General features: G+C 37.0%; 3 protein-coding genes and 1 non-coding gene across 5 annotated transcripts; 2 read left to right on the top strand and 2 right to left on the bottom strand.

Moving 5' to 3' along the window:
* Window positions 1-332: 332 nt before the first annotated feature.
* On the top strand, window positions 333-1853 carry LOC106336121 (vesicle-associated membrane protein 714-like). Its single transcript, XM_013774850.1, has 4 exons — window positions 333-687; window positions 778-968; window positions 1065-1228; window positions 1480-1853. Exons 1-4 carry the CDS (start codon window positions 468-470, stop codon window positions 1568-1570), a joined length of 666 nt encoding a protein of 221 aa, XP_013630304.1. The 5' UTR covers window positions 333-467; the 3' UTR covers window positions 1571-1853.
* Window positions 1854-2345: 492 nt separating this feature from the next.
* On the bottom strand, window positions 2346-5109 carry LOC106336120. 2 transcript variants are annotated; one of them, XM_013774848.1, is made up of 9 exons: window positions 4887-5109; window positions 4599-4768; window positions 4158-4280; window positions 3981-4037; window positions 3749-3829; window positions 3312-3346; window positions 3099-3188; window positions 2840-2999; window positions 2346-2738 (listed from the first exon to the last, which is right to left on the bottom strand). In XM_013774848.1, exons 1-9 carry the CDS (start codon window positions 5038-5040, stop codon window positions 2538-2540), a joined length of 1071 nt encoding a protein of 356 aa, XP_013630302.1. In that variant the 5' UTR covers window positions 5041-5109; the 3' UTR covers window positions 2346-2537. The 2 variants fall into 2 exon arrangements, with proteins under 2 accessions (XP_013630302.1, XP_013630301.1); XM_013774847.1 differs by having other exon boundaries at window positions 2346-2742; window positions 4887-5108.
* Window positions 5110-6757: 1648 nt separating this feature from the next.
* On the top strand, window positions 6758-9608 carry LOC106331491 (ruvB-like protein 1). The gene is made up of 11 exons (XM_013769866.1): window positions 6758-6956; window positions 7357-7545; window positions 7635-7766; window positions 7839-7988; window positions 8068-8223; window positions 8300-8434; window positions 8520-8692; window positions 8771-8870; window positions 8948-9039; window positions 9124-9193; window positions 9277-9608. The coding sequence occupies exons 1-11, from the start codon at window positions 6867-6869 to the stop codon at window positions 9364-9366; spliced, it is 1377 nt and encodes a 458-aa protein (XP_013625320.1). The 5' UTR covers window positions 6758-6866; the 3' UTR covers window positions 9367-9608.
* Window positions 9609-9842: 234 nt separating this feature from the next.
* TRNAQ-CUG lies at window positions 9843-9914 on the bottom strand. The gene has a single exon. It is a non-coding gene; the product is annotated as a tRNA-Gln (tRNA).
* Between the last annotated feature and the right edge of the window lie 2383 nt (window positions 9915-12297).

The following is a 12297-nucleotide window of genomic DNA, read 5'->3' as shown; positions in this document are numbered from 1 at the left end:
GAGAGGATGAAGTAGACTAATGATTAAATGCAAGAATTGGTTTTGTTGCGCTCCTAATTTGGATTTTTGAAAAAATAAAGTTTCACGCAATGTTTTAAGTTTTAAATATTAACAAAATTTGGTTTCAGACAAGAGGAGACTAAAATCTGTAACTACTTAGACCCAAAAAAAGCCTTCAAAGCAATTTTAGCAAGATCAAGTGGATAAAAATGTGATTCGATCTTACAATCCAAATTTCTAGTAGACGAGATTGTGCAATGGTACGTTTACTACATTTAAAAGTGGTGGTTCAATTGTATAGGGTCTAAAATGTTAGAAAACAATATGTGGGTGACTACCAAAAATATAACAACAAATCAGGGGTTTTTATTCCAAACGTATTCTCTTATTCAACAATTTTAAGACTCGGCTCGGATCGCAGCAAAGTCGACGCCGGAGCGAGCGATCCACCGTACCTGACATCTCCAATGGCGATTATCTACGCGGTTGTGGCGAGGGGCACGGTGGTGCTAGCGGAATTCAGCGCCGTCACGGGAAACACAGGCGCCGTGGTGCGGCGGATCCTCGAGAAGCTTTCGCCGGAAACCGCCGACGAGAGACTCTGTTTCTCCCAAGATGGTTACATCTTCCATATCCTCAGATCCGATGGGCTTACCTTTCTCTGTATGGCCAACGACACCTTCGGAAGTAAGCCTCGCTTTCTTAATTGCCATGGTGATTTTTAAAGTCTCTGATTGATTCAGAGTCTTTGTGTGGTGGTGATTTGAATTGTGTTAGGGAGGATTCCGTTTTCGTATTTGGAAGATGTTCATATGAGGTTCATGAAAAACTACGGGAGAGTGGCGCATCATGCTCCGGCTTACGCGATGAATGATGAGTTCTCGAGGGTTTTGCATCAGCAGATGGAGTTTTTCTCTAGTAATCCTAGTGTTGATACTCTCAATCGTGTCAGAGGAGAAGTCAGTGAGGTTAAAGAGTGTTTCTTTGTATAGTTCTCATTGAAAAGACAGACTCTTTTGGCGAAAGTTTTTCACTTTGTCTCACTTGTGTGTGTTGTTTACTAGATTCGATCGGTGATGGTGGAGAACATTGAGAAGATAATGGAGAGAGGTGATAGGATTGAGCTTCTTGTTGACAAAACGGCAACAATGCAGGATAATTCGTTTCACTTCAGGAAACAATCTAAGCGCTTACGCCGAGCTCTTTGGATGAAAAACGCTAAGCTCTTGTAAGCATCTCTCTCTGTCTCACTTGAAGATTCTCTTGTGGTTTCGTTAGCTTTTGGGTGATGATATGAAGCCGTACTTTACTGATATGTTTCTTAAAATAGAGATGCATACGATTTCATATCCCTGTTTTTTGGCTTATAATGTTACACTTACACACCTCTTCAATGGATACAAACGAGTTCCTGATCATTAGAGTTAACTCATTTTTCGGTTTTTAACGAATCTTGCTATTATTGTTTGTGTTTGACAGGGTGGTGTTGACGTGCTTGATAGTTCTCGTGCTGTACATCATAATTGCATCTTTCTGTGGAGGCATCACTTTGTCTTCCTGCAGATCTTGATCTCCGAGCCCCTGTCGAAGGTAATGATGCTTCCAAAAGTTTTCAACCGGAAACAGATCACTGTTTTTGTAAATTAAGATCTGAGGTTACATGTCATTGTCTTCCTAGCTTCTATAACTCTTGTAAATGTCAGAATGATACAGAGTTTCATAAAACACTTTACCTTCTGCTTCGGAATTTATCACTTGAGTGAGTTTGTTCTCTGTATTTCCAGTCCGGTTTGTCTTTATGGATCTTGCATCTGCACTGTTTGTTTATGTTGTTAAAATTACATGATTATTTTTTTTGGTTTCGCAACATCTTTTGTTTAGATTCTCTTCTATACCTGTGAATTGAATGAGATTCAATTGAATCCTTCTTCTATCGATGAACTCAAGCATATGGGAGAGAAGATGACCGTTCCAGCTATGCTTAATTAAGCAAATTAGCACCGCATGGAACCAGTTGAAAGTCACAAAGTATCACAACTATAACCACACATCATCCGGTCATGACATGCATCAGAAGATTTATTATTCTTTTCGTAATGTTTGTGACCATCATGTCTGACCGGCCGGCTCAAAAAGGGAAAGCATGGTTTAATACTTGCCTTTGATACGCTATAGCTGAATCGAGAGTGCAGCTTGCAGGCCATATAAGACTTGGGAGCCTAATTAACAAGGCAATGCTTACTCCAGTTGATATGCTTAAGTTAAAAGGATGTGCAGAAAGAAAGAAAAGGTGACAGAACGATTTTGGTACATTGTTTATAACAATCCATCTCACACGTGTTCAATAGTTTCGGTTTGGACTTTTGGCACATTGACATACGAAATACATTGTATTTTCTCTCAAAATCTATAAATGTGATACAAAAATTGAGATATTTAGAAGTAAAGATATAGAGAAGAGTACAAATATACAAAGAGACGACGTTGAAGAAGGAAAAAAAGAACAAGAACAAACGGGTTACTCTACATCCTCAGGCTCAGCTATAAGTCTTAGCAGATGAGTCCAGTTTCTGTTTCTGTCTGAGACCATGAACCAGTCTAACTCGGAAGGTCAAAGATCGTCTTAACTCCAGAAGGTCACAGGTCGTCTGGGAAAATGAGTTGAAGATCTTGGTTGTCTCTGTACACTTGAACCAGAGCTGCGGCTTTGTATACAAACAAACCAACCATGGCTGGAACTATCTGAAACGCACAACATTGTAAATGGAGACTTGATATGTGTTTGACTTTCAAGCTCTCAAAGGCATAAACAAGCAGTATATAGCTTAGAAATAGCTACCTGGAAGTCGAACAAGTCATTTTGGAAGTACTTGTGAGAGAGTATCCACAGAGCATAGATTGCAGCTGGGATCACTAGACGTGGGGAAGAGAGTGCCATGCCACTGCCCCTTATTGTCCTCTTTACAAAGTCTTCAAGGTCTTCACTTCTAATCCCGATTCTGAGATTGGGACAATACAAACCCAAGTCAAAGAGCAACATAACGAATGTAAACTATTCCATGGAGAAAGCGACCAACGTTTTGATGAACTATCTTTACTTTTTAGTCTTCTTTTTAAGGAAGATAGTAGGAACATCTTCGCGGGTAACACCATCTGCATATCCGTACAAAAGCTGAAGGTACAAGCAACTGCACTGGAAGCAGATTTGTTTAGGAATATGCGATGTGACTATACGAGCAAGTATGATGCATAAATTATAAATTACAATCTCAAGATCTATTTTTCATCAACCATTAAAATAGAGAGCTAACCTGAAAAGAACTCCAACCCCATAACTGACGGCAGCCTGTTTAGATAAAACAATATTTCTTTAAACACACCGTTTCTCAGGAATAATTAAATGATAAAGCAAAGTGAAGCCATTGTATAGACTGGTTAGAGCTTTGAGTGTTGGGGGAATACAAAAACACTCTACAACTGTTCATAGCACAGTTCGCTACTCTTTATTATACAAAACAGATTGATTATAGTGTCCCATTAAGGAGATGCAGAAGGAAGAAAGGGAAGCAGAAAGTGTTGTATGACTGACAATGACAGCTATAATCAGTATGGTATACTATGGATGGGTTAAGGCTTAACTGATACCCTCTGACCAACTTCGTATCTATATCATCTTATTTGGAATATATTCTTAAACGTATGGTTGACCTTAAAAAGAAAAGAAAAAATCATCCATGAGAGAGCTTACCTGGGGTGATAAAGCTAGTAAGCAATATCCGCTGCACCCGGTTCCAATTACAATTGACAGATACATCAGTTCACGCTTCAGCTGCAAAAGAAAAAGACACAAAGCAATCATTCAGAGGTGACTTCTATAAACTAACGCACCCAAAACTAACCACTGCATCACGTACTGAACAGCTATTTCCCACACAAATCAACTGTTAATCAAAGAAACATACTGAAAGGAATAATCATACAGCTTCATATTTCAGAAAGTTCAGTTTCTTCCTCCGCTCGCTATCATCCCGTAATGCCTGCCACAAAACCCCAAAAGGGTTATAGGGAAAGTAGATAAAACGCAGCTAACCATTGTAATGAGAAGAGGTTGTGAAACGAAGACAGAGAACAAGAACATTCAAAAAGAGATGACACACCTTAGCTAGTGCTTTCCTATTCATGGGGGCGGATTCACCTTCCCCAGCAATCCACTCTTGAGTTGGTTTAAGTTTCAAGAAACCGCTTTCATCATCATCTTCCGCGCCATCCACCAACCTCTCCTGCATATATAACGTTTAAAGTAACATTTTGAAGTAAGAAAATGTCTACCATGAAAGCAAACTAAGCTCACTGTCATCTTGCAACACGATGATACATATCTCAAACTAAGTTCACTGACACTGTCATGTTCTTGATGATGGACTGACATTTTACAACTTAGAACTAAAACCTACAGCTTGATCAGATCAACTAGCTAAATTACTAATGAACATATGAAAGAAACCAGCTAGCTTCAATCATTTTAATAATACTACAAAAAGAAAGATCCATGACTTTAAAAAACTACGCATAAACATGAATCCATTAACATAGTTTACCTGATTATCTTCTAGTCCAATGGCTGAGGATCCACCATTGGAGTTAAGATCAATAGACTCGAGAACATCCCTTAACCAGAGCCTATCAGAGACTTTGGAAATGAAATCTCCATTTTCTTCCCTGTCTTTCAAGAACATCTGCAGCACATCCTCCCCCACAAGCTCACTCACTATTAATCACCCAAAGACGCATTACAATTTTCAGAAGCGATGAGAATCATTTGAGCAGGAACAACATTCCTAGTGGAAATAAGAACGTAGATAGAAAGAGAAGAAATGTATTGTTACCGGAGCGAGAAGCGGCGTTAAAGGCGGACAAGCGTCCGGAGTTTCTGCCCGGCAGTTTCCGGAGGAGGTACGGCGGAGAAAGTCTCGCGTTCGGTGGAGGAGGAATGGCGCCGCCTGAAAACCACGCGGAGGCGGGAATCGAGAGAGTCTCCATGTGTGGTCGGTCGGCCTCTGATCTGGTTCCAGAAGTAAGCTTATCTGACTTTGATGGAGAGACCAACAAAGAGTTACAAGAACATGTCCTTTTTATTTATTCGTATATTTTAGTTTATTCCCTTAATTTTGTTTAATAACTCTTCAGTCCTGAGTAAACATTCTTGTAATCTCTTTTTTGTTTGTGTTACACAAAAGAAAAAACTCTGTTTTTTTTTGTTCACCATTTTTTTTTGCCAACTATTTTGTATTTGAGGTAGGCCTGAGACTTATTATCCGAGATCCGGATTCGATTCGAGATCCGCTCCGGATCCGCTCCGAAAATAAGATATCCGGGGTGCCCGGATCCAAATCCGAATAGTAAAATTTTGGATCCGTGCAAACCGAATCCGGATCCGGATATCTTAATTTTTAGGTCCGGATATCCGGATCCGGATCCGTATTTTTAAAATACATTAAATTTTTATATTTTATTAATATTTATATTTGATATATTAATATTTATACATGAATTAATCTTATAATATTATATTTTAGTTTTTACAATATTATAAACATATATAAATATATTTATAAATATTTAATTTATGTATTATATTAAAAAAAATTGTATTTTTTGTTAAAAAAAATTATTTTTATTTATTTTGACGGATCCGGATATCCGCGGATAATAGAATATCGAGACGGATATCCGAAACCCGGATATCCGGAAACCACGAATCCGGATCCGGATATTAAATCCACGGATCCGACGGATCCGGATCCGGATCCGGATACCCTAAATTTCTCGGATATCCGGATCCGTCCCAGGGCTAATTTGAGGGACAGTAGATTGTTTCCTACCATTGTTATTACTTCTATTGACTCGATTAAAAAGAGTGGGGGAGATTTTGTAAGGAAATAGGGAATATAAGGTCTATTCATGAAATAAAGACTAACATATCAGTTAGGCATGGGCGTTCGGATCTTCGGGTCGGATTCGGTCCGGTTCCTTTCGGGTCCGGATCTTTCGACTCCTAAATATTTAGACCCAATAGGTACTTAGAAATTTTCGGTTCAGGTTTAGGTCGGTTTTTTTCAGGTCTTGGTCGGTTCGGGTCTATAATTAAAATACTCATAAAGTACCCGTAATTTTTCGGGTCCATATCGGGTCCGAGTCGGGTTCGGGTATTTAGGATCTGAAAATGACATGACATACCCAAGTTCATCAAATTTAGTTGATATTTGTCATATATATCTAAAATTTTACAAAATAAGTTAAATGAAACTATTAGTAATTTAAATAAAACATTTTTAAACTCTAAATTTTACATTTTAAAGCTTTATATTATTTAAAAATATTAAAAAATAATAACAAATATTGTTAACAAAAGATATTTCAACTAAATCATAAAATAATATATATAAAATAGAACACAAAAACATCATAGTTTTAGATATACATATTTTTAAGTCGCGTACAAATCAGTTTTTATCGGGTCGGATCTATTCGGGTCGGTTCTTTTCGGGTCCAGGTCTATTCGGGTCGTTTTTTTTCGGTTCCGATTCTTTCGGGTAAAAAAAATTTATACCCAAAAAGTACTTGTAAATTTTAGGTCCGGTTCCGGATCGGGTATTTTCGAGCCGGAATCGGTTCCGGTTCCGGTGAACCGGTTCCGGTTCCGGTCCAGGTTAAAATGCCCAGGCCTGATATCAGTGATAGAAAAGGAGAGGTTTTTGCCAATGTGAAGCAGCACAAGCATCAAAAAAAAAGAGGAGCTCGAACTCTTCCGCCGTCGTCGTCGGAGAATACAGCAAAAGAAGTAGATATTTCACAAGGAAACGGAGATGGAGAAGGTGAAGATTGAAGAAATACAGTCCACCGCTAAGAAGCAGCGGATTGCTACTCACACTCATATCAAAGGCCTTGGTCTCGAGGTGGTTCTTCTCCTCCTCCTCCTCCCTCTCTCTCTCTATATATATATATATCCCCTGAGTATCTCTCTTTGAATCTAGTAGCTTGCAGTAGTACGCACGTATAGCTCAAAGTTCTTCCGGGTTTAGGGTTCAAAGTTTTTAACCTTTTCATTGTTTTAAAGCTAATTGCTTTGAGACTTTTTTTTCTGCAAAGCTTCAATCTTTTAATGCATTTGTTATACTATATTGTGCTGCTGAAGAGTGCTTTGAGACCCATAAGCATTGCCTTTGTGGTGGTCCTTCATTGTGTGTTTCATTAACTTTATGTGGCTCTTTTACTGATAGTAATTTCTTGAGAGCACTGGTGTGATCTCTTTCAATAGCTTTTTTCGTTGCTAACTCTGCGTCTCTCCTATTCTAGCCAACGGGAATCCCTATACCATTGGCGGCTGGATTCGTGGGTCAGCTTGAGGCTAGAGAGGCAGCTGGTCTTGTAGTCGACATGATCAAGCAGAAGAAAATGGCTGGCAAGGCTCTTTTGCTCGCCGGACCTCCCGGAACTGGCAAAACAGCTTTGGCTCTTGGTATATCTCAAGAGCTTGGAAGTAAGGTAATCTTCAGATGTCCTCACTTTGCATCTTCTGAGTGTATTTTATTCACTTTCAACTTAATGTTAATTGTTTTTTTGTTTGTTTGCAGGTTCCCTTCTGTCCAATGGTTGGATCTGAGGTTTACTCATCGGAGGTCAAGAAAACTGAGGTTCTCATGGAGAATTTTAGACGTGCCATTGGTCTACGCATCAAGGAAACCAAAGACGTCTACGAAGGAGAGGTGAGTGTGATGCTATTCTCACTTCTCTTGTTCTGTTCTTGTGCCGTAACATGTTTTCCTTTTGAGTTCCAGGTTACAGAGCTGTCCCCTGAAGAAACTGAAAGCCTAACCGGAGGTTATGGTAAAAGCATCAGCCATGTTATCATTGGGCTCAAGACAGTCAAAGGAACCAAACAGCTGAAGCTGGATCCCACTATATACGATGCCTTGATTAAGGAGAAGGTTAGTTGTTTACATCAGTTTGGATCACCAGGTCACCATGTCAGGAACTTCTTCTGATATTTACTGTTTTGACTCTCAGGTAGCTGTAGGAGATGTTATATACATTGAAGCAAACAGTGGAGCTGTCAAGCGTGTGGGTAGAAGCGATGCTTTTGCCACTGAGTTCGATCTGGAAGCAGAAGAATATGTTCCACTTCCTAAAGGAGAGGTTCACAAAAAGAAAGAGATTGTGCAGGTTAACCTTTGCATATACCAAGAACTCTCTCTTATGTGTGATAGCCTCTAAAAAAATTTCTTCACTTTGGTTTTAGGATGTCACGCTTCAAGATCTGGATGCAGCAAACGCTCAACCTCAAGGAGGGCAGGATATACTTTCTCTGATGGGCCAAATGATGAAACCACGGAAGACTGAGATCACTGATAAGCTGCGGCAAGAAATCAACAAGGTCATCTTCATTAAGACCTAAATGATTTTTTGTTTAAATTATGCTAGAGGACTAATAATATGTATGTAATATCTGATTATTGCAGGTCGTGAACCGTTATATAGATGAAGGTGTTGCAGAGCTTGTTCCAGGAGTTCTATTTATCGATGAGGTGCATATGCTTGATATGGAGTGCTTTTCATACTTGAACCGTGCTCTTGAGAGTTCATTGTCTCCTATTGTGATATTTGCAACAAACAGAGGTGTTTGCAACGTCAGGTGAGGAGAAGCGCTGAACCTTTTCATTCTTTGAAAATCTTTGGCTAACTTAGTTACTGTGATTAACTTTATTTGCAGAGGGACTGATATGCCTAGTCCACATGGCGTCCCTATTGACTTGTTGGATCGGTTGGTCATTATCAGGACTCAAATCTATAATCCCTCTGAAATGATACAGGTTATTTTGATTGTCACTTAAGGTTTTCGGTTTTGGATTAGTTAACAACGTTCTAATACATGTGTAATGTGGGTCAGATTATAGCCATTCGTGCGCAAGTGGAAGAGCTAACAGTGGATGAAGAATGTTTGGTCCTACTCGGGGACATTGGGCAAAGAACATCCTTAAGGTTTGAGACTAAAATGTCATTATGCCCTTATTACCAAAAAAAAAAACTCGTTATGTCATCTCTAAACCGTGCGTTCACTTGCAGGCACGCGGTCCAGCTTTTGTCTCCTGCGAGCATCGTGGCGAAAATGAATGGACGTGACAGTATCTGCAAGGTAATTGTGAATTTTTTTAACAGTAGTGCAGAGTCATTGTAAAACCTCCCAGTGTAATATCTTGGCGTTTCAACATGTGACAGGCTGATATAGAGGAAGTAACATCATTGTACCTGGATGCCAAATCTTCAGCAAAGCTTTTGCACGAGCAACAAGAAAAATACATCTCCTGAGAAACACTTTATCCAATGCGGCCAAAAAGAAAAGAGAAACATTAATCAAATGTTTTATCAAAATATTTCTCTGTTTGCTGCGTCTCTTTTAACTCTATTTTGTAATCTCTAAGACATGAAGGAATCTTAATCTTGATGGGATAGAATTGTTTGCCAGATTCTGTTAGTTTAGCCAATGTATTGTACGTGGGCCAATATACTCGGCTCGTTCTTGAGATTGTAACATGAGTTGGGTTTATTCATATTGAGTTGTAACAGACCTTGAATCAAAGTGGGAGGAAACCGGAAAACTGAAACTCAAATGGTGCAGCAGTGCGAGTGTTCACACTTTTAGGAGAAGGAATGGTTATGTCTTAAACATCCAAACGGCTTATGAAAGGAATGAGATAAAACAGATGTTTAGTGATATTTAAATCTTTGAAAACAGTTTCTGCTAACCATTTGTGAAAGCCAATTGTTTCCACGTAAAAAAAAGAAGGTCCCACCGAGACTTGAACTCGGGTTACTGGATTCAGAGTCCAATGTCCTGACCACTAGACCATGGGACCATTTTGCACGTCACAAATAATTGTTATATTTTAGCCTTCTTGACACTATATGAGTGATAACGGTGAATTGTTTGTTAGTATTTAATAGTTGCAAAAATGTATATAGGTGTGGTTACATTTTGTCAATGTCCCCATGTGATTTGCGAGTAGTAGTCAAAGACTCCACAGAGGATAAAAGAGAGAGAGAGCAGTAGGTAGGACCCAAATTAATCGGAGCCGTTTATTCATGTCTTGTTTTCTTGCATAATCGTGGGACCCTCGTAGCCTCACAAAATTTAAATTTATTTACTGGCTATAAAATTTATTTTGAATTGTTATACCTAAAATTTATTATAGTTAAAAAAGATCTGGAAGAGGGATTTGATTTGACTGACAAGGAACGCATCTCTTGTTATGTTTCCATAAGTATTTCATTATTATTGTACTCAACATGTGCCCGTCTTTCAAATGCCAAACAATTCTTTTAAATTATAACTAGATCTCGATCCGCGTAACCGCGCGGATTTTTGTTTTCATTTATTTTTATATAAATATTTTATTTTCAATTCTAAATTGGTATATATTATAATATATGTGTCTATCAATTTTCAAAACATAATAAGTTTACGGTATATTTTTTTCATTGTTTTAAACTTTCACATGTATTTGTATCTTCTTCTATATATATATTTTCAGATTATTATTTCATTATTAAAATCGTAACTATATATATAAAGATTAGTAAAATATTGTTTTATTGTCATATTCAAAGATATTGTAACATTTCATAAATTTAGAAAGTTTTTAAAAAATTAAACTTTCTGGTTCATAAATTTATATTATCGAATAAATAATTAAACATTTAGTTTTTGTTTAATTTTTAAAATAAACTATATAGTTTAAAATTTGTTTTAATCGGTTTAAGGTAGTAAAAATTAATCATTGTTAGATAATATAATTTTTGTTATTTAAAAAAAAAATCTTTGTAATTTTAAAAGTTAACATTGACAAATATTTAAATTTTTAACATATAGAGATATAGTATTAAAACATTAAATTATATTTATTTAATTTATACTATCTATAAATCCAATGGATCATCTATTCTTTAAATCCAATTATTAATAGTCCAATAAAGATAGTTCCAAAATTTAAATGATAAGATTAGAGATTAAATGTAACATGATTTTGTAGGAATAAGTCCATTAGGTCTATTTTTAAAAAAAATCACACATAAATCATGGTTGTGACTTCTGTTTTAATATATAAGATAACTGTTACGAAAGTCAAAAAAAAGGAAGAGGAGCCGATTATGTTGAAAATATAAGAAGATGTGGGGTCCGCTGCACTATTTGTACAGTGAATTTCTTTCTATATATACGAACGTTTTCGTTCACTGTAATACACACCTCAACTTCTCTTCTCTCTAATAATAAACTCTCTCTATCAGTGTTATTATTTCTACGGGTATAAAATTTCGCCATTATTTAAATTCCTGCGATACAATAAAATTCCAGTTCTTTTTATAACACGTTATCAGCACGATCATTCTTCAATTTGGTAAAATTAAATTATATCATTTATACCCTGCTATAATGGTCAGTATACGGCATCTACTATTATTTATATCATGTTATAACGGCCGGAATACCGCCTATATTATTTATTAGTAATTTAATGGTCGGCCGAGGCGCCTTATATTCTGTTTATTATTAATTGGTCGGCCGAGCCGCCGTATAATTTATTTATTACTTTGCATTGATCGGCTGAGCCGTCGCATGATTTGTTGTCATAACATAAATATTTCATTGTCATAATTTTTTAGTTTTATGAAAATTTATAGATTTGATTGACCGTTTAATACGATATTTTCAGACTAATTTTTGGTGCACTCGATTTAACCCCAACGGTCACAAAGAAAATTTTTCAAAAATTTCTCCTTTCTCCAACAGTCATGAACAATGATTTTCATCTATAAATACAACTCATTTTCACTCCATTTCATCATCCAAAACATTTCATCTTCTCTCAAAAATTTCAAATCGCTCTCCTCCGATTTTTCATTTCAAGAAAGATGATTCGCGCACTTTTGTTTTTATGTGCCATTTTTATTTGTGTTTCTATTTATGGTTTATTCGTTGGAGAATTTACTCCGAGTGAATTTAAGATGAATATCGGTTTAATTTTCTTTACATCGCTTCTCCTTGTAATTGCTTGCATGATTAATGTAAACGGTTCCTTTTAATATGAATAATGTTCTAATAATTTTTATTTATGTGCTTTAGAAATACAAATGGAAAAAATCGAGAAACTTCAGTTTCCGGCATTGGAAGTAACTGGGACAAACTACACGGCATGGGTTACAAACATGGAGCTTCATCTAGATTCCGAGGAAATACTCGGA

The sequence above is a fragment of the Brassica oleracea genome, chromosome C3 (assembly GCF_000695525.1).
Source record: "Brassica oleracea var. oleracea cultivar TO1000 chromosome C3, BOL, whole genome shotgun sequence".
NCBI lineage: Eukaryota > Viridiplantae > Streptophyta > Magnoliopsida > Brassicales > Brassicaceae > Brassica > Brassica oleracea.
Note: the sequence above shows the minus strand (reverse complement) of the source record. Positions and strands in the feature narration are given on the sequence as shown.

Bases quoted from the DNA above. Each gene is read 5' to 3' on its own strand.
- LOC106336121 (XM_013774850.1), top strand. From the start codon at position 468: ATGGCGATTATCTACGCGGTTGTGGCGAGGGGCACGGTGGTGCTAGCG. The intron at 969-1,064 runs GTTAAAGAGTGT...GTTGTTTACTAG, and splicing joins TCAGAGGAGAAGTCAGTGAG to ATTCGATCGGTGATGGTGGA. The intron at 1,229-1,479 runs GTAAGCATCTCT...TGTGTTTGACAG, and splicing joins ATGAAAAACGCTAAGCTCTT to GGTGGTGTTGACGTGCTTGA.
- LOC106336120 (XM_013774848.1), bottom strand. From the start codon at position 5,040: ATGGAGACTCTCTCGATTCCCGCCTCCGCGTGGTTTTCAGGCGGCGCC. The intron at 4,769-4,886 runs GTAACAATACAT...GGTGATTAATAG, and splicing joins TAACGCCGCTTCTCGCTCCG to TGAGTGAGCTTGTGGGGGAG. The intron at 4,038-4,157 runs GTGTGTCATCTC...GTTTTGTGGCAG, and splicing joins ATAGGAAAGCACTAGCTAAG to GCATTACGGGATGATAGCGA.
- LOC106331491 (XM_013769866.1), top strand. From the start codon at position 6,867: ATGGAGAAGGTGAAGATTGAAGAAATACAGTCCACCGCTAAGAAGCAG. The intron at 7,989-8,067 runs GTTAGTTGTTTA...TTTGACTCTCAG, and splicing joins ATGCCTTGATTAAGGAGAAG to GTAGCTGTAGGAGATGTTAT. The intron at 8,871-8,947 runs GTTATTTTGATT...AATGTGGGTCAG, and splicing joins ATCCCTCTGAAATGATACAG to ATTATAGCCATTCGTGCGCA.